General features: G+C 41.5%; 1 protein-coding gene across 2 annotated transcripts in view; it reads left to right on the top strand.

Annotated features, from left to right (window-relative positions):
- Dhx8 (DEAH-box helicase 8) overlaps window positions 1–20593 on the top strand; it is a 30665-nt gene that overhangs the window by 4469 nt on the left and 5603 nt on the right. The window contains exons 5-18 of one of the 2 annotated variants that reach the window (XM_020157692.2): window positions 857–966; window positions 1510–1881; window positions 2518–2662; window positions 2757–2960; window positions 3790–3877; window positions 5872–5969; window positions 6729–6876; window positions 9865–10046; window positions 11612–11806; window positions 12112–12297; window positions 12408–12618; window positions 13073–13254; window positions 15466–15606; window positions 18621–18776. In XM_020157692.2, coding sequence (XP_020013281.2) covers window positions 857–966; window positions 1510–1881; window positions 2518–2662; window positions 2757–2960; window positions 3790–3877; window positions 5872–5969; window positions 6729–6876; window positions 9865–10046; window positions 11612–11806; window positions 12112–12297; window positions 12408–12618; window positions 13073–13254; window positions 15466–15606; window positions 18621–18776 — 2418 coding nt within the window. The remainder of the gene's footprint in view (window positions 1–856; window positions 967–1509; window positions 1882–2517; window positions 2663–2756; window positions 2961–3789; window positions 3878–5871; window positions 5970–6728; window positions 6877–9864; window positions 10047–11611; window positions 11807–12111; window positions 12298–12407; window positions 12619–13072; window positions 13255–15465; window positions 15607–18620; window positions 18777–20593) is intronic. The other variant, XM_074045492.1, reaches the window with a different exon arrangement.

Raw genomic sequence — 20593 nt, forward strand, 5'->3', positions numbered from 1 at the left:
GGTGTAATTTTTGAGGTGTTTGGATTTTTAAATTTCACTTTTGCAAGTATTTATTGAGTACTTGCTGTATGCCAAGCATTGTTCCAAGTATGAGGTAAATAACAGTGAACAGAACAGAGTTTCTGCCTTTTTGTAGATTATATCCTAGTTTTGGGGTGGAGAGCAGGAAAAAACATGTAAGTAGTCTAGGGGGAAGAGACAGGCAATAAGCTAATAAGCGAGTATAGTTGTCCCTTGGTATCAGCAGGGGATTGGTTCCAGGACCTCCTCCCCCCAGATACTAAGTTTTTGGATGCTCTGGTTCCTTATTATATAAAATGGTGTGATAGTTCATATAATTTACATTTATCCTCTCATACTTTGAGTAATTTCTAGATTATATAATACAACATTTTACTTAGCGGTGTATTGCTTAGGTAGTAATGTCAAGAAGAAAAGTCTGTACAGATGCAGTTGGTTGAATCCAGAGCTGCAGAACCTGTGGTTACAGAGGGCCAATAGTATATGTCATAGCAGATAGTAAGGCAGGGGGAAACAGGAAAGAGAGTATAGAAGGAAGGTTGTGTTTTAAAACTTTTAGCATCTGATTTCTAGTTACAAGCATCACTGTCTTGCGTACTTTCATGGGAGGAATGATTAGCATCTGGTTGTTTTCTGTAGGGTTATATCAAGGACAAAGGGGATTTGGCACATGTGGAAATGACTCTTAAGAGCCTTTACCCATTCCTTCTGCCTCTAACTCATATCATGTTGGAAGTCTCTCTTCTTCCTTCACAAGTGTTTAGTGATGTAGGGGCGGTCAGATTTAGTTTTCTCCCCTCTTTCCTTCTAACTTTGCCGACTTCTGTCCCTGCAGACCATGTTGGATGAAGATGATGTGAAGGTTGCTGTGGATGTCTTGAAAGAACTGGAAGCTTTAATGCCCAGTGCAGCAGGCCAAGAGAAACAAAGAGATGCTGAGCACCGGTTTGTCCCTAGTGCCCTGTCCTTTGGAAGTTTAGGTTACTAAGATAGTTGAATTTTGTGGACCAGTCAAGCAAAATATAGGGCAAGTTTGTAGAATCTAGACTGGCCACATTCCATATCCTTGAATGTATTTTCATTGCTCCCTGACAAGAGTATTTATGCAGCAAATGCTCAATAGAAATTAGAGTTAAAAGAGGCTAAATAAGGGTTTGGGGATGTGGCTCAAGTGGTAGAGGCCTTGAGTTCAAGCCCCAGTACCAGGAAAAAAAAAGGCTAAGGCTGGCAGAGTAGCTCAAGTGGTAAAGTGCCTGCCTAGCAAGTGTGAGTCCCCAGTACTGCAAAAAAAAAAAAACAAAAAACAAAAGCTAAATACATTTGTGGCCTGGTCTTTTATTGGTCTGCAGGGATGTTGTAATGATTGAAACTCTAGTTCAGCACTTAGTGGGCATCTGCCATGTACATGGCATTATGCTGGGTACTTGGGGATGCAAAGATGAAATCGGGCTGATTTCTTTTTCAAACAGGTACTTATTGATTTGTTAGGGACAGGACAAAGAAGAAAAAGCGGAGTCGGAGCAGAGAACGAGACCGAGACCGAGACCGTGACCGTGATAGAGAGCGAGACAGAGACAGGGGCAGAGACCACAAACGGAGACACCGATCCCGCTCCCGGTCGCATTCCAGGACCCGAGAGAGGAATAAAGGGAAGTCTAGATATCGGTCCAGGAGCCGGAGTCAGAGTCCCCTCAAAGACTGGAAGGACCGGGACAAGTATGGAGAAAGGAACCTGGACAGATGGCGGGATAAGCATGTGGACCGCCCTCCCCCTGAAGAGCCTGCCATTGGGGACATTTATAATGGCAAAGTTACCAGCATCATGCAGTTTGGATGCTTTGTGCAGCTGGAGGGACTAAGGTAATGGTTAGTACTCTGCTTTCACACCAGTGATGACAGAATGTCTTTTACTCCTGGGCATTTTCACATTCTAAAAAGTTATGATTAATGAGACTTTAATTAAATCAGCTATGCTAGGTTCTTAGAAATTTACTTTTTTGTTTATTTGTTTTTTGGCAGTACTGGGGGTTCAGACCTAGGGCCTTGAGCATACTAGGCAAGTTCTGTGCCAGTGAGCTATACCCCAGTCCTTGTCGTTATTTACTTAATGTCCCGGAGCTGTTTATTCCTTCCTTTGCTTTCAGGAGATCTGCCCTTTGCTGATTGGTACGGATGAGAATTTCTATCTCTCCCATCCCTCCTACAGTATCTTTTTTTTGGGAGGATGGTAATACTAATACTCTGTTTGACCACCTTCTTGGTACTTACCTTGTGTGCCTAAGACCATTTTCTTCTAACTTTCTTTTTTGAGTCAAGAGTCTCACTGTGTAACCTATGCTGGCTTCAAACTTGGGATCCTCCTGCCAGTGCTTCCCATGTGCCGGGATTACAGGCATGAAAAGACCATTTTCTTTTGTTCATTTCCAATAAGGGTAGAAATTGGTTTGGGAAGATAGACTTTTACACACACTCCTGATGTGTCTGATTCTCCCTCAGGAAGCGGTGGGAAGGCCTGGTGCACATCTCTGAGCTCCGGCGGGAAGGCCGAGTGGCCAATGTGGCTGATGTGGTGAGCAAAGGTCAGAGGGTCAAGGTCAAAGTGCTGTCCTTCACTGGGACCAAGACCAGTCTGAGCATGAAGGTAAGTGAGATGTCCATCCTGTTTCCATGTCTCATGGCCATGGGGACTGTAAGAAGACAGCAAGAGAGAGAGTTCCCTTGTTTTTGTGCCCTAGGATGTTGATCAAGAGACTGGAGAAGACCTAAATCCAAATCGACGACGAAATCTGGTTGGGGAGACCAATGAGGAGACCTCAATGAGGAATCCAGATAGGCCTACTCACCTGTCCCTCGTCAATGCCCCAGAAGTAGAAGATGACTCTCTGGAGCGCAAGCGCCTTACTCGCATCTCTGACCCAGAAAAGTGGGAGATCAAACAGGTTGGAGCTATTAACTTTCACAGCCACAGAGCCATTTAGTATGTAACATGGTGGTTAGGAGTGTGGGCCCTAGACATGGTGGTCTGGATGATTTCTAGTTGTGTGGTTTTGAGCCAAGCTATTACTTAATTTTTGGTGGGACTAAGATTTGAACTCAGGGCTTCACACTCTTGCAAAGCAGGCTCTCTACCACTTGAGCCATGCCTCCAGTCCATTTTGTTCTGGTTATTTTGGAGATGGGGTCTCACAAACTGTTTGTCTAGGCTGGCTTGACCTGTGATCCTTCTGATCTCTTATCCTCCCAAGTAGCTAGGAGTATAGGCCTGAGCCAAGTTATTTTTACCTCTTCATGGGTCAGTATCCTCATCTGTCAAATAGGGCTAGTGGTGGTGGTGTGGGAATTAAACAAGGGAACATAGTTAAAACTCTTAGGTTAGTGCCTGGCATGTGGTAATTTCTACTTAATTTTTGTTATTGTTTTCATTATCCTTCAGTAAACATTAGTCAGGTGCTTTTATTGCTAGGTCTAGAAGACAAATATTTTACGATTCTTTCACCTAGGAAATCAGAGTCCAGTGGAGGAGACAGAGTTAAAAAATAATTGTGAAGGGTTACATATCACATAATAGTGCTATGGAAATAAGAAAGACACAAGTAATTCTTATGGGGACAGCTCCCCATGGATAGAATATGTGTCATTTGAGGCTTTGATGTCCTGGGTCAGAAGAGGAAAAAAATCTTGATTTCCTGCATGAAATCTCTGGAATTACCTCCTAGAAGAGTTTTGATCCTAGCAAGTTACATATTCTGTCTTCTATCCTTTGGCTAGATGATTGCTGCCAATGTCCTCTCCAAAGAAGAGTTTCCGGACTTCGATGAAGAGACCGGCATTCTCCCTAAGGTGGATGATGAAGAAGGTAACCTATGGCTTGCATTGAGCAGGATAATGGGCTGGGAGGATAATTGGCAAGTTGAGTCAGTAGACTGGTCTGTTTGTATTTGAACCCAGTGGCTATTAATCATTTCTTCCTTGGGTCTCACCACTCATCTCTTGATAGAAGCACAGAGGTCATTTGCCTGACAAGTGTTTATGTATTTTTTACACTTGTTTCTTATAATAAGTTTACAGAATATAAAAAGTTGTTTTATTTCGAGGAGTAAATATGGTCTCCTAATCTAGTAATTAGTAAGCCCTGAATCCACCTAAATTATTCTGAGTTGCTCTATAAACAGCTACTAACTCAGCCTATTAATGATTTTTTGAAACTGAAATAAATCCACATCTTTGTATATGTAATTTATATAGCAATAAGTGTGCACCTGTGTTCCTAGTACCCAACTTAAGAAGTAGAATTTTATCAGCCCTCTGAAGCCCCTGTGTGCCCCACCCATTAATTAAAGCTTCCTCTTTCCTCAAAGGAGTAACCACCATTCTAAATTTTGTGTTAATCATTCACTTGATTTTCCTAGGAGTTTTATTATCTACATGTCTATTTCTAAACATTGTACTGTTTAGTCTGCTTTTGAATGTAACTCATTTGCTTTTTTGACTCATCATCATCCTTTTGATATTTGTCTATATTGACATTTATAGTTGTATTTTATTCACTTTTATTGCTAGAGAGTATTTGTATATAAGTTTACTGTAACCCATTTTACTCTTCTTTTTTTTTTCAGTAATGGGATTTGAACTCAGGGCCTACACCTTGAGCCACTCCACCAGGCTTTTTCGTGATAGGTTGTTTTTGAGAATGGATCTTGCTAACTATTGCTAACCATGATCCTCCTGATCTCTTCCTCCAGAGTATCTAGGATTACAGGCATGAGTCACCAGCACCCAGTCCCATTTTACTTTTTTTTTGAGTCAGAGCGTATAGCCTAGGCTGGTCTTGAACTCATGATCATCCTGCCTCAGCATTCTGAGTGCTAGGTTTATAGGCATGTAGCATCATATCCAGTTTTTCCATTTTACTTTTTTTTGGCAGCACTGGGGTTTGAACTGAGGGCCTCATGCTTGCTAGGCAGATGCTGTTACTGCTTGAGCCACTCCTCCAGCTTCCATTTTACTTTTGATGGATATATGGGTTGTTTCTGGTTTTTTTTTTTTTTTGGTGGTGCTGGAGTTTCAGCTCAGGGCCTTGTGCTTGCTAGGCCAGTATTCTTATCACGTGAGCCATGACCCAGTCCTTTTTGCTTTAGTCATTTTTGAGATAGGGTCTCACATTTTTGCCCAGGCTGGCTTGGATTGCAGTCTTCCTATTTACGCTTCCCATGTAGCTGAGATGACAGGTGTGCACCACGATGCCCAGCTATTGGTTGAGAAGGGGTCTTGATAATTCTTCTCCTAGGCTGGCCTCAAGTTGTGATACTCCTGGTCTCCATCTCCTGAATAGCTGGGATAACAGGCGTGAGCCCCTGTGGCCAGTCTCATTAATCATTATGAAGAAGACTATTAATTGTCCAATAATTAAATTTTTTTGCCAATCTATTATGGGTTAAGAATTTTTCCACCATGAAGTTAGGCAGCAAATGCCATTTAGAAAGTCTGAATAGTCTTTTTCCACGGGCTTAGCTTCTTTTGAAAGCAGCTCCAATTGGTTCTTGGTCTGGAGCACAAATGCCCTAGGAATGGCTGAGGAGCCAGAAGAGAAAGAGCTGTCACCTGGATTAGAGTTTCATTTGCATTGCTGTTCTTTTCTTTCCTTTTTTTTTTTTTTTTTGGTGGTTCTGGGTTTGAACTTGGGGCCTCCGGCTTGCTAGACAGGTGCTCTGTCACTTGAGCCACACTGCCAGCTGTTACACCTTTTGATAAAGTTATTGATGTTCATAGAAATTGGTTGTTTTTGGTGAAAATGACTAGTCATTTCCCTTTTCCGTTTATGGCTAATTTTTCTTTTCGTTGGATGTTCAGATGAGGACCTTGAGATTGAACTGGTTGAGGAAGAGCCTCCATTTCTGAGAGGGCACACCAAGCAAAGCATGGACATGAGCCCCATTAAAATTGTAAAGGTAAGAACTACTGGAACGTATCCTGGATGTTTTTCTTCAAGTACTTGGTCAGGTTTTTTAAGTCTAGGGTTTAGAATATTTTTGTTTTAAAATGGAGATTGACCTAGTTCTTTTGCTGTTTAATTTTTGTGTTCATTTAGTGTGTTTTGGTAGAAAGCAGAGATAAATAGGAGTGCTACCATTATTGCTTTGTCTAGGTTCCGTAAGGCTTGAATCATTATCTTGCAGACTCCAAGGCAGTTTTCAGGGGCTCACTTCATAATTGTGGCTGGTCCCCATAAAAATCAATAGAACTGGTGCAGAGCTGCAGGGAGACTGCAAGCCAGAATCCATACAACAGTTATAAAACTTTAGGTGTGGAAAAGAGTGGTCTTAAAGGTCTGTCGGCCGAGCCACTGCATAATGCTCATAATCCACGCCTGCAGTCCTCTGTAGTCTTCTTCCCGTGTCCATCTCATGGCTGCTTGCCATTGTTAGTGACTGGGAATCTTCTAGCCCTTAAGGAAGCACATCCATCTCTAGGTGATTGCGTTTTCAGGTGGAGCTGAAATCTCTGAGTGTCCATATGGGTCTTAATTAAGTTCTTAGGATTTTCTTCAGTGCTTTTTATCTGTACATACTATAGTTTATCCATTTCTTTCATGCAGTCTGGTACGTTGTTAACTTTATTCTAGGTTTTAGGTTCAGTTGTTTAACAATCCTCCTTTTATTTCTTGGGCATTTATTTAATGCATGTTGCTTTTCCCTCTGTTGCTCTAGAACCCAGATGGCTCCCTCTCCCAAGCAGCCATGATGCAGAGTGCCTTGGCCAAGGAGAGGCGGGAGCTCAAGCAGGCCCAGCGGGAAGCTGAGATGGATTCGATTCCCATGGGACTCAACAAACACTGGGTTGATCCTTTGCCTGATGGTAGGACTTTCAGAGGGATGTGGACCTTTTTAAGAAATCTGAGCCTTCATGTATATTGATGTGACACTGCCAGCACACACTGAAAATTTAGCTTCCATTTTGTTCTTTTGTTAGAGCATGTTTGTCTTTTTTTTTTTTTTTTTGGTGGGAGGGAGTGCTGGGGATGGAGCCCAGCATATACATCCCTACATATACAACCTTACCCCTGATTATTTTATTTTTTAAACATATACTGAAAACAGATGGTTTAGGGTTGGCACAATGGCTCAAATATTAGAGGGCCTAGCAAGCATAAGGCCCTGAGTTCAAGCCCCAGTACTGCCAAAAAAAACAAAAATAAAACAAAACAAACAAAAACCAAATGTTTCAGTAACCCTGGTAAAATAATTAGAGTGACTGTTTTTCTTGCAAATAACTTTTAAAGTTTTATTCTAAAGATAATACAGGGGCTGAAGTGGGAGAGTACTTGCCTAGCATGTTCAAGGGCCTGGGATCAATTCCTGGTATGGCAAAACAACAATAGAAAGATAATGCATCTTTAAAAACTTCATTTTTAGACAGACACTGGTAGCTCATGCCTGTAATCCACTCAGGAGGCTTCTAGGAATGTGGTTCAAAGCCAGCCCTGGGCAAATAGTTCAGGAGACCCTATCTCGAAAAAACCCATCACAAAAAAGGGCTGGCAGAGTGGCTTAAGGTGAAGGCCCTGAGTTCAAACCCCAGTACTGCAAAAATGAAACAAAAAATCCCTTCCTTTTCTTATCATTCTTAGGGCTATAGATATTAACTATTGGACATAGTCATAACAAATACTTGTTAATATGTGTTAGTCAGTGAGGGATACAGCTGTGAATTAAACAGACGTGATCCCTGCTCTTAGGAGGCTTATAGCTTAGTTGGGGAGATGGACATTAATCAGATAATTACCACGTAATGAATTATTTTCTAATCAGTGCTATACAAAGAAGTATTATTCTCGGCTAGGGGGAATCACTTCCCTGTGGAAACAGACAGATATGAAGGACAAATAGGACTTAATCTTTCAAAGGGGGTTGGGAAGTATGTTGGGAAGTATATTGGATGCAGAGGAATAGCCTGGGGTGGGAAAGAAAACCTTATAGGATTCCTGTGTGACTGGAGTATAATCTGCAACAAGGCAGAGTGGTGGGATCATTAGGCCAGAACTTTTTAGATGGCATTATAGGATCTGGACTCAATCCTCAGTAAACTGGGAAATGTTGAAAAGTACTCAAAATGAAATGTCCTAGACTGAGTATTGTAGCAGATGTGTAATCTCAGCACTCGGGACTGAGGCAAGAAGGTTGAGAGTTCAAGGTCAGCCTGGGATATGTAGCAAGACCCTAATGCAAAACAAAACATAGCAACAACAAAAAGAAAAAAATGAAAGAAAGAGAAAAAACAGTGTTTTTAAAGGGGGAATGGTAGGATCAGAATTGCATTTCCAAAGGATCATTCAGGGTGCCCTGTAGAATGAGTTCAATGGGGACAAGAGTAGATATATACGCTAGATATATACGCTGAACTAGGAGACTTTTGTAATAAGAGGATAGCGGATGGTGGCTTGAACATGGAGGAAGCATAGAGGAGGGATGTCCTTGAGAAATGTGATGTGTTGAGTATGGAGGACAGGAGTAGTGAAAGTGGCCAAAGGTGACTTCCAGGTTTCCGATATGAGCACCGTGGTGATATGACTCTGGAGGAGAAATAGGTTTGTGGAGAAAGATTGTGAATTCAGTTCTGGACTTGTGTCTCAGGCAGTTAGAAGACATCTCAGTTGAGGTGTCAGGTATGTAATTGAGTATAAGAGCTCAAGAGAGAGGTTTGGGCTGGAGATGGAATTTTGAGAATTGAGTTAGCTTGTGTAGCAGTTTGACTGCATGTAGTACATACTCAGAATACTAGGTTGACATCAGAAGGTTGAAAGTACTCATTTTTTTGTTGTTGTTTTTGTTTTTTGTGGTACTGGGGTTTGAACTCAGTACCACAACACTTTGACCCACAACACTGGCCCTTTTTTGTGATGGGTTTTTTTTGAGATATGATCTTGCTAACTACTTGCCTGGGCTGGCTTCGAACCTCAATCTTCCTGATCTCTGCCTCCTGAATAGCTAGGTTTACGGAAGTGAGCCACTGGTGCCAGACAGCAATGCTCATTCTTTGTTTAAATAAATAATCCTCCATTTCCTCAGTAGACGCCCCTTCTCTTTCCTCCCTGAGTGAAAGGCTCCCCATGATTTCCCTTTGACCTCTTCCAAAGCTCACTTATTTGGTCAGTAGGCTGTAGTATATTTTTATAGCTGGCTTTTGCTATCAAATTTATAATATATTTGCATAATCTAGAGAGAGACTAAAGTTCTGTTCATTCTTTTTCTTCTTGCTCAAGCTACAGATTCCAGGGTTAACCTTGAAAACATTAAGCCAAGTGAAAGAAGCCAGACACAAAAACTCCACCTACTGTATGAAGTGTTCAGAAGTCAGTACATAGAGACAGAAAATAGATTGGTTGTTGCCCGGGGAAGAAAAAGAAGACTTTTCTTTTTTAGGGTGATAAAAACATTCTAAAATTAGAGAGTGGTGGTGGTTGTACAACTTTTATTGTGACTATAACACAAACCACTGATAAGGGTGACATAGTATATGAATTACATCAATAAAACAGTTATTTAAAAAACAAACAAACAAAAAACAACATCCAGGACCAGATGATCAGGTCTTCACTTCTCAACTAACATTCCTTTTTTCTGTTTCAGGCATCACAAATATGAAGCACCACTTGTTAGGATCTCTTTCCTCTCTGTCCCCAGTCCCCCTTCCATTCACATGAATCTGTTTCCCTGAGTACCATTGGTCAAGTACCAGGTGAACTGAGATGCCACATGTGTGGAGCCCACTCGCCATCTCCTTGTTTCCCCTGGTGTGTTGTGAGACCACTTGAGGATAGTACTCATTGCCTGTCTTCCTTTCCAGCGGAAGGCAGGCAGATTGCTGCCAACATGAGGGGAATCGGGATGATGCCCAATGACATTCCTGAGTGGAAGAAGCATGCCTTTGGGGGCAACAAAGCTTCCTATGGGAAAAAGACCCAGATGTCAATCCTTGAGCAGAGGGAGAGCCTGCCCATCTACAAACTGAAGGAGCAGCTGGTCCAGGTGGGAAACCATCTGTGATGTATTGGGGAAGGGATGAAATAGGGGTGTTTTCCTATAGGAATAACATTTTAAAAATCGAGGTAGCTGGCAAGCCTGTGCATATTTGAAGTGGGTCTTCCAAAAGGAATAAAGAAAAAACAAAATATCTCCAAATACTTTTTTTGTTTTTATTTTAGTGATGCTGGGATTTGAACTTAGGGCCTATGCTTGCTAGGCAGGCACTTGAGCCACATGTCCAGACCTTTTTTGCTTTTCAGTTATTTTTTAGGTAGGGTGTCATATCCTCCTACCTATGGCCTACCAAGTAGCTGGCATTGCAGGTGTGGACCAGCACACCTGGTTTATTGATTAAGATGGGGTCTTGCTAGCTTTTTGTCCTGGCTGGTCTTGAGATAGTCCTGATCTCCATTTCCCAAGTATTTGGGATTACAGGCACAAGCCAAGGCACTTGGCTCTAAGTACTTTTTAAAGACAGGTGTATGGGGCTGGAGGCATAGCTCAAGAGTTAAAGTGGAGCAGAGTATTACTGTGTCACATGAACCAACAGCTCTGGTCAGTGATTAAAAATGGGGGTATTGAGGAGATGAACCCATTTAAGCAAGGACTTGGCTTCAGCTACTTATTTCCACCTTCTAGAGTTTTGCTTCTAAGACCATCAAACCTTCCTTGAGGTAACCAAGTCATTTGCATCCAGAGAATGCTTTCAACAATATCTTATATGTATACAAGCAGATACAAGGATGTGTATATGTACAGTATGTTTGTATATTACAGCAAATTATATATACTGCTAAGCCTTATTTTTTTCCACTTACTGATTTATCTCAGAGATTGTTCCTTTCTTTTTTTTTTTTCAGTACTAGAAATCCATCCCAGGGCTTATCCATGCTAGTCAAGTGCTCTACGAAGCACTGAGCTATATCCCTAGCCTCCTTTTTTTTTTTTTTTTTTTTTTACAGTACTGGGACTTGAACTCAGGGCCTTCACCTAGAGCCACTCCCCACCAGCCCTATTTTTGTGAAGGGTTATTCAAGATAGGGTCTTGAGAATTTTTTGCCCAGCTGGCTTCAAACCTCAATCCTCCTGATCTCTGCCTTCTGAGTAGCTAGGATTATAGGCATGAACCACTGGCGCCTGGCCTTCTTTTTTTAAAAATGCCTTTTTAGTGATTTGTTATGTGGAAATATTTATTTAACTAGTCTTGTATTAATAGACATACATATATGTTGGATATGATCCTTTGTTACTACAAATAGCGTAGAAATGAGACATAGATAAGTTTCAGGGGAGAGAACTTAGAGATTTGGGAGTGGCAGTGGGAAGAAACACTTTACATAGATCTTTTAAATTTACTGTTGAATTCTTTTTCTTGGCAGTACTGGGGATTGAACTCAAGGCCTCGCCCTTGCTAGTCAAGCCCTCTACCACTTGGGCCATGCCTCCAGTACCACTGTTGAATTCATTAACTTTTCTCATTTTGTGTTAGAACATAAGCATTAGTTATTTTACTCCAGCGTAATGTATAACAAATTTTAATGACTGTGTTTATATTTTGTTGGTTTCAGGCTGTGCATGACAATCAGATCCTAATTGTTATTGGAGAGACAGGATCGGGGAAGACAACGCAGATCACCCAGTACCTGGCAGAGGCAGGCTACACTTCCAGAGGCAAGATTGGGTGTACTCAGCCCAGAAGAGTGGCAGCCATGTCCGTGGCCAAAAGAGTGTCAGAGGAGTTTGGTTGTTGCTTAGGTCAAGAGGTAGGTGGATAGGGAAGCTGCTCTGGAAATGCCAGAAAAATAGTAAAAAAGGCCCAGCCCCTTCATCTGTAAAACAAGAATGATGATACCTTTTTTCAGCTTCCTCCTGAGGGAGAGAGACTTGTTATTATCACTGATCTGTTCAGGGTCAAGTCCAAGGCAGTCTTTACTGAGGAAATCACTGTAATCATGGCCAAATTCCTATCAAGAGTATTTCAACCCAGTGTGACTACATGGAAATTCTGCCTGGAGATTGCTCAAAGGAGACATTTATGTGTTCAGTTTTCCACTCTGTTCTGCTTTAGGTGGGCTACACCATTCGATTTGAGGACTGCACCAGCCCCGAAACTGTCATCAAGTACATGACAGACGGCATGTTGCTCAGGGAGTGCCTGATTGACCCCGACCTCACTCAGTATGCCATCATCATGTTGGATGAGGCGCATGAGAGGACGATTCACACTGATGTGCTCTTTGGATTGTTGAAGAAGGTAGCTAGGTGGTCTTTAGTGACCTTTTCCCTGTTAGAAGCTGGTCTCGGGATAGAATTTGAGGGTCTTCTGTGCCTTCTTGGGTAACCCACATTACATTTCCCTTTTAGACAGTTCAAAAACGGCAGGACATGAAACTGATCGTCACCTCAGCCACCTTGGATGCAGTGAAGTTTTCTCAGTACTTCTATGAAGCTCCCATATTCACCATCCCAGGTCGAACATACCCAGTGGAAATACTGTACACAAAGGAACCTGAGACAGATTATCTGGATGCCAGCCTGATCACAGTCATGCAGATCCACTTAACAGAACCACCAGGTGTGGGGCAAAAGGGAGTTTTGTTTTTATTTTTGTTTCAGGCCAAAATTCCTATTATGGGTATCTTATTTGCTGGTCTTTTGAAAAAATGCTTTTTAAATACTGGTCTCTTTGTAAATAAGTCTCCAGATTGCATGTTTGAAATGATGGTAATGAAAATATACGAAATGGTGCGCAGATTTAAATGCACCTATTTAAACATGATAGATGTTAACTTCTTGGTTTATTTAGAGGTCACAAAATGGATGTGTATTTTCTTGGAGGTCTATTAATGTTGCTACAGCCTTTGTATAAAGCACACAAGCCAGATGTGGCAATGCACACCGATAGTCCCAGCTGTTTGAAAGGCTGGAGCAGGAGGGTTGCTTGAGCTCAGACGTTTAGGGCCATCCTGGATAACATAGACTGTCTCTTACACACACAATAAATTAATGCTTCATTCTCTGCTTTATAGGTGACATCTTGGTCTTCTTGACTGGTCAGGAAGAGATCGATACTGCCTGTGAAATCCTGTATGAAAGAATGAAATCCCTGGGACCTGATGTTCCAGAGTTAATTATCCTCCCAGTGTACTCTGCTCTTCCTAGTGAGATGCAGACCCGAATCTTTGACCCAGCTCCTCCTGGCAGCAGAAAGGTAACATTGGACTAAAATAAAGCTGCTCCCATGTTCCCTGAAATCATGTGGTATGTAGCCTGCCGTAGTGGAGATTGTTTAAGGTATATAGGTAAATCTTGTGTGTTACGTTCTAGAGTCTGGTCCAGCCAGTTTGTTTAAGAACTAGGGTCCTATATGTAACTTTTGCTCTTCTGCTGTTCCTTCATTTGATGATTTTTTTTCATATTTATGGGATATAGTGTGATGTTTTGACATAAATATACAATGTGTAATGATCAGATCAGAGTAATTAGCATATCCATCACGTCAAACTTTTTTTTTTTCTGGTGGTGGGACTGGGGTTTGAACTCAGGGCTTTACATTTGCAAAGTAGGCACTCTACCTCTTGAAACACACTTCTGGTCCATTGCTCTGGTTATTTCAGAGATTGGGGTATCGAAAACTATTTGTCCTGCTGGCCTTGAACCATGATCCTCCTAATCTTACCCTTCCAAGTAGCCAGGATTACAGGTGTGAGCCACTAGCACTTGCATCACCTCAAATATATTTAATAAATATTTTTTGAGATCTACCAAGCTTGGCTAGACACTGGGGCAGCAGTGCACAGATGGGCCTCTATCTGTTGTGGGGACATCCACTGGTAGACCTTCAACATACTGTGAAAGTGCTATTGTCACTCTGATGCCCAAAGTGGGAGCACCAAGTCTTCTTAGAGCAAGTACAGATTCAAGCTGGTTCTAAAGAATTGGTGAAGGGCAGGGAGACCTGGGATCTGAGGAGACAGAGGTGCCTGTGGTAGCCTGGAGGTGAGCAAGCAGGACCAGTTCAGGGAGCTGCATTACTTCTAGTTGCTAAAGCTGAATGTATAGTATGTGTGCAAAGGACACATTTTGGGGGTGAAAAGGGACTGTGTGGTATTGAGGTTTTACCACTGAGCTGTATCCTAGCCCCAGGTTCTTTTAAATGAGCTTTATTGAGACATAATTTATATACCATGTGTCTTAGTCCATTTTGTGCTGCTGTCATGGAATATTTGAGACTGGGTAATTTATAAAGATGAGAAATTTATTTCTTGTAGTTCAGGGATGAAGGAGTCCAAGGTGAAGGGGCCTTATCTGGCAGTTCCCTTTTTGCTGTTCATCCAATGGTGGAGGGCAGCTTTGAATACTGTTGTGTTATATGGATGTACCACATTTTGTTTACTGTTCATCACTTGATAGACATTGAGGTTGCTTTCACTTTCGGGCTTACCATGAATAATGCTGCTGTGAACATTTGTTTACCATTTTTATGTGGACGTGTGTTTGTCTTGGGTATGTACCTAGGAGTGGAGACAGACGGATTCTATCAAACACTAAAGAGCTCACATGGATGTGTCATGGTGGGTGGAGGTAGAGGGGAGAAGGGAAAAGTCAGGCATAATTCCTAGGTCTCTGACTTGGGCAACTGGTTGGAATGTGGTGCTGAGGAGGCAGGAGCAGGTTGGGGGGACAGATGGCGAGTTCTTCCTGTGTTCTCTTCCTGATGGTCTGACTTGTTTCTAAGCAGGGCCTCTGCAGCTCTGTGGCGGGTAGAAGGCTTTCAGGACCAGTAAGATGCTGGCATGATGTGAGATATTTTGTTATCTCCTAGCAATGATTTTTTTCAAGCAGTTGTGTTTTATGAGCTGAGCCTCTGGGTGGAAAAACAGTGGCAGAGCCAAGCTGAGAGTAATAATATTCTAGATCACATATACTGCTGCACACACACAAACCGTGAAATCCCTCTGTCGCCTTATTTTATGATCAGGAATAAAAAAATCTCCCTCTTGTTCCACATATACGAATGGCCCATTTTCTAGTCCAGATGTCTCGGTAGGAAAACAGGAAAAATCTCATTTTGCACTGGCACATGTGATGCCGGGAAATCTCTGCTTTCCCAGGGAGCTAAAAAATTAAAATTGTGGTAATCTGCATTGGATCTAGACAATGAGATATGTAGCCATTTATATCAAGTGAGATTGGTTTTGTTTGGCCTTAGCTCTTTCCTATTCTACTTCTCTCAAGTACCACCCCTCTCCAACCTAACCCTTCAGATGAAGGTAACCCTCCTCTGCCCATGGGAGGCTGAACTGGGATGAAATGCTTTCTAGAGAGGGAGTTAACTGCATGCTCCCTTGGAAAAATATCTGAGTTCAGAAGTCCTGTTTTACACTTCAGCTCACATCATCTGTGCCCTTCTTGCCTGTAGGTCGTGATTGCCACCAACATCGCAGAGACATCACTGACCATTGATGGAATCTACTATGTAGTAGACCCTGGATTCGTGAAGCAGAAAGTTTACAATTCTAAGACAGGGATTGACCAGCTTGTGGTGACACCTATTTCTCAGGTATGGTGGCTTCTATCAATGGCTTCCTGAAAATTCTGGTGAGAAAAGCCTTTCTGAAATTTTTTATAGTTCTCTGTTTTGAACCTTTAACTGTTTTCAAAGATGAGCCTTAGTGGATTAAGTGAAGGTTTCATACTGTGAATTTGTAGTCTTAGAGTATTTCAAAATTAAAATGGTCCATACAATTTAAACTTAAAAAAATAAGAAGTTTGGGGCTGGGGTTGTTGCTCAGTGATTGTCTAGCACGTGGGAGGCCCTGGTTTCATCCCCAACACACAAGAAAAAAAGAAAAAGTTTAGATCCCAGCACCCTAGACTACCCAATGTAGGTGGAAAGAACATTTTTTTTTAAGTATTATATTTAGCCACGGATAGCTGAGATACTAGTTATTCATGAGATAATTACTATTTCTCTGGTAATTATGGAATCTACCTGAATCATATTAAAAAATGAATTACCTGCTCACCTTTATGAGGGGCAGTTAAGTTAGGTGACAATGTATGCAAAATTTAAAAGTTTATCTTTTTAACCTTATTTCACGTCTAGGAAAATATCTGAAAGTTAAAAATGATTGAATACCTATCCAAAGGAATGGTAAAGGGTGTTCATTAAAGCATTGTTTATGTTGGAAGAAACCTGGGGAAGATTCTAAATGAGCACCAAAAAGGAAGTAATTTAATAAAATATGATGTATTCATGCAATAGAATATTATGTGGCATAACTGCTGCTGTATTTATATTTAATAACATAAACATGTAACTGTTTTGTATTATTTGAAAATGAGCTACAAAGTAGTGTGAATGGTATAATCAAATTTTGTTTAAAAATACATGGCATGCTGGGCACAGTGGCACTTGCCTATAATCTCAGCACTCAGGAGGCTAACGTGGGAGGACTGAATGTTCAAGGCCAGCCTGGCTACACAGTGAGACCCTGTCTCAAAAAAATAAATCAAAACATTGTATGCACATATGAATAAAGTAAAAATTAAAATAAATAAATAAATAAATTAGCCAACCGGGTGCCAGTAGCTCATGCCTGTAATCCTAGCAACTCATGCAGAGATTAGGAGGATCATGGTTTGAAGCCAGCCCAGGCAAATAGTTCTTGAGACTGTATCTTAAACCCTTCACGAATAATGGCTGGTGGAGTGGCTCAAAGTGTAGGCCCTGAGTTCAAACCCCAGTACTGCAAAACAAACAAACAAACAAAAACAAACTAGAAACTGGTGGCTCATGCCTATAATTCTAGCTACTCAGGAGGCAGAAATCAGGAAGATTGCAATTAGAAGCCAGCCCAGGCAAATAGTTTGCAAGACCCTATCTTGAAAATACTCAATACAAAAAAGGACAGATGGAGTGACTCAAGTGGTAGAGCTCCTGCCTAGCAAGCCTAGCAAATGTGAGGCCCCAGTTCAAACCCCAGTACTGCCCAAAATAAATAAATAAAATAAAACAAAACTACATGACATGAATTTCCCACAAAGTAGACATGAAGAGGCATGCCCCACACTGAAAGCATGTAGGTAAGCATTAGCTAGCCAAGTTTTTTTTTCTGATTGGTATTGCTGGTTTTTGTGCTGATGGGTGATGTAAAAATTTTTTCTTTATATTTTTATGTATTGTTTTAATCTTTTGCAACAGACATGTATTACTTTTGTAAGCTGTAGAAAACACAAAGCTATTTTTATTTTGAAACTTGGGTAATAATAGCTGACACTTAAAAGGTATTTACTAAGTTCCAGGTACTGTCCTAGATGTACATGAACTCAGTGCATTCTCACAGCAGTCTGTGTGGTAGATACCATTCTCATTTCACAGATGAGAGGACTGGGGCACTAAAAGATTAAGGGAAGCTGATAGAGCCAGGATTTGAGCCTAGACAGTCTGGCTTGAGCACGTGTGCTCTGTACAACTTCTTGGGACAGTGTGCAACTCTTGCAGTGATCAAAAAATCTGTGACACTTGTCTTTCCTGATTTGGAGAGGCGTCTGTGTAATGCTGTGAAGTCCTGCCACTGTGTGAGTGCTAGCCAGATTTGTGTGGTTCCTTGTCCTGTTGTGCTCTGTTCTTTGGAGCTGGTGTAACACTTTATAAATATTGGTATTTGTACAACAAATGGTTTTTCAGAAAATGGCCTTTTTTTTTCTTTTTTTTTTTTTTTTTTTTTTTTGTGGTACTGGCGTTTAAACTCAGGCCACACTCCTGCTAGGCAGGCACTCTTACCACTTGAGCAAGTCTGCCAGCCCCAGAGTACTATCTTCGAGAAAATAGATCTCAGCCGGGTGCTGGTGGACCACACCTGTAATCCTAGCCACTCAGGAGGCAGAGATCAGGAGGATCGCAGTTCAAAGCCAGCCCAGGCAAATAGTTCTTGAGACCGTATCTCAAAAAAACCCATCATAAAAAAGGACTGGTGGAGTGACTCAAGATGTAGACCCTGAATTCAAACCTCAGTACCACAGAGAAGAAGAAAATAGAACTCATCTTCAAGGCACCCTCAGAGTTAGCCACTGTTAACATTTTAGGGTATTTTCTCCACTCATCTCATTCTGTAGTTTACATATGCATATAAAAAGCTTTATGAAATTAGTATTGGTATTATTTTGTAACTTGCTCTTTTCACTTAATGTGAGATGTGAGTTATTTTCTTCTGTCATGGAATGCTGTAAACTCGATTTTAAAAATGGCTACAAAGTCATCATTGGTGTGATTGACATAATTTATTTAGTTCATTTACATTTTTGCTCATAACTGTGGTGATGGTGTTTGTCATTTTTTAATGCTTTCTCTATTTCTTCCTGTCACTTTACTTGTATTTGCCTCCCTTGAACAAACTTCCCTGAAGTGCTGAGTGTACAGCATTGGTAGTCTTAGAAATAGTCCTAAAGGAAGTGAAAAAACTCTGTTTCTGATTTTGCTAGTTGCTAAGTGCCCCTCCACAACAGATTTCCTGGGTAAAGCTGTTAAGCAGTGTTTAACAGCTATGTTGCTTTCATATGCCCACCCTCTAGGCTCAAGCTAAGCAACGAGCTGGCAGAGCTGGGAGAACTGGCCCAGGGAAGTGTTACAGGCTGTACACGGAGCGTGCCTACCGAGATGAAATGTTGACCACCAATGTGCCGGAAATCCAGAGAACCAACTTAGCGAGCACAGTGCTGTCCCTCAAGGTAGAAATCACTGTCTTGTTAGAATGGGTTGTGGAACAGTCTAATCCATGGTTTTCATAAATGAATCTCAGCTGTATGAACCTTGTTAAATACTTGAGTAACCTCATAGAACCCGTCCCTTTGAGTGAAATGCAGTGGCCGTGATAACAGTCTCCCCACGGCAGGTCTGGGGTGAAGTTGGCATATCTGCTGTGAACACACATTTGTTTCTTACCATAATTACCAGCAGGATATTTGGGTGTAATAGGTTTTAGTTAGGAGCACTTTCTAAAAAGAAATTAGAAAAATATAGTCAGTACCAAACGGTGGAACAAACACACTTATCCCTAGCCACGGTAGCTTTCAGAGTCTATTCTGCTTTTTCAGAAAGAGGGAAAAACTCCCTGCCCAAAAATTTTGCAAGGGAACTGTCAGAATGGATTTTAGATTGGCCCTCTGGGAGGGTTGGTTTTCCTTCTAAATCATTGCTCTTCCTCTCAGGTCCCCAGTGAGGATGTTCATTCTCTTTTGGCAGGGGAGCTGAATGAGTAACTTCCCAGCTGATGGCTTTTCCCCTGATGCCAATACTGCCCTGGAGCCCTGGCACTTTACTGGTGCAGAGTGCTCTCTTGTCATTTATTATTCATTCCCTGTAAGAGAGGCTGAAACAGAACTTCAGGAAAAAAGCCTGCTCCCAGCTCTGTCGTGCCAGCAGAGTGGCATCTGTGCTCAGACTTTTGCTCTGGGCTGTGTGACCTTGGGCAGGTTTATTTGCTGTGCCCTCTGCTTTGTGATCTTGTCGCAAAAAAAGGAACTGCTAACAGCATCTGATATAAAGATGAGTGGAATAATGCAGGTGAAGGCTCTTGGCACAGGGCTTAATGATTGCTAACATAATTCCTCACAGTTATTATTCACGCAGTAAACATTTATTGAACACCTGCTGTGTTTATGGTCACAATCACTTTGTGAGAAAGAAATAAAAAGCTTAGGTCCTACCACATCACCCTTTATACATTTAGTCACTCCTTATTCATCAGATTAGCTGACAAATGCATTGACCACCTGTTCTGTGCCAGGCAGGTCGATCACACTGTGTTGTGGTTTTGTGAACGAATTCTCACCCATTATGAACTCTTGAGAGCAAGGGCCATACTGAGTGATCTTTATGTCCCTACTGCCTAACGTGGTAAGGACCTGGTATTTCACCGATGTGCAGTAGAGTGATGTGTGCAAGAGACAGGGCAAAGTGGCGTAGTAGTAGTAGTGGTGTTTGTTGTTATTATTTTAAAATATATATTCTTGTAAAAATTTACTATTGTAACCTCTTCTTCTTTTTTTTTTTTGGTGTTGGCTATTGAGCTATACTGCCATTATAATCTTTTTTTTTTTTTTGGTGAGGAGAAAGGCAAGGCTATGTAACCCAGACTGGCCTCAAACTGAAAATCTTCCTGCCTCTACCTCCAAAGTGCTGGAGCCCAGCTGCTGTAACCTTTTTTATTTTTGATGGAACTGAGGTTTGAACTCAGGGTTTCATGCTTGCAAAATAGATAGATGCTCTCATCTCTGCTTGAGCCACACCTTCAATCCTTTCTGCTCTGGTTATTTTGGAGATGGGGTCTTGAGGAGTATTTGCCTGGGCTGATCTCAACCTCCCAAGTAACTAGATACAGGTGTGAGCCACCAGGACTTGGCTCATTATAACCTTTTTAAAATACATTCACAATGCTGTACAACAAACACCACTATCCTTTTCATCATCTCAAACAGAAATTGTACTCATTGAACAACTCCCCTTTCTTTCCATCAGCCTTCAGTAATCACTGCTCTACATTCTG

This window comes from Castor canadensis, chromosome 11, assembly GCF_047511655.1.
Source record: "Castor canadensis chromosome 11, mCasCan1.hap1v2, whole genome shotgun sequence".
Classification (NCBI taxonomy): Eukaryota; Metazoa; Chordata; class Mammalia; order Rodentia; family Castoridae; genus Castor; species Castor canadensis.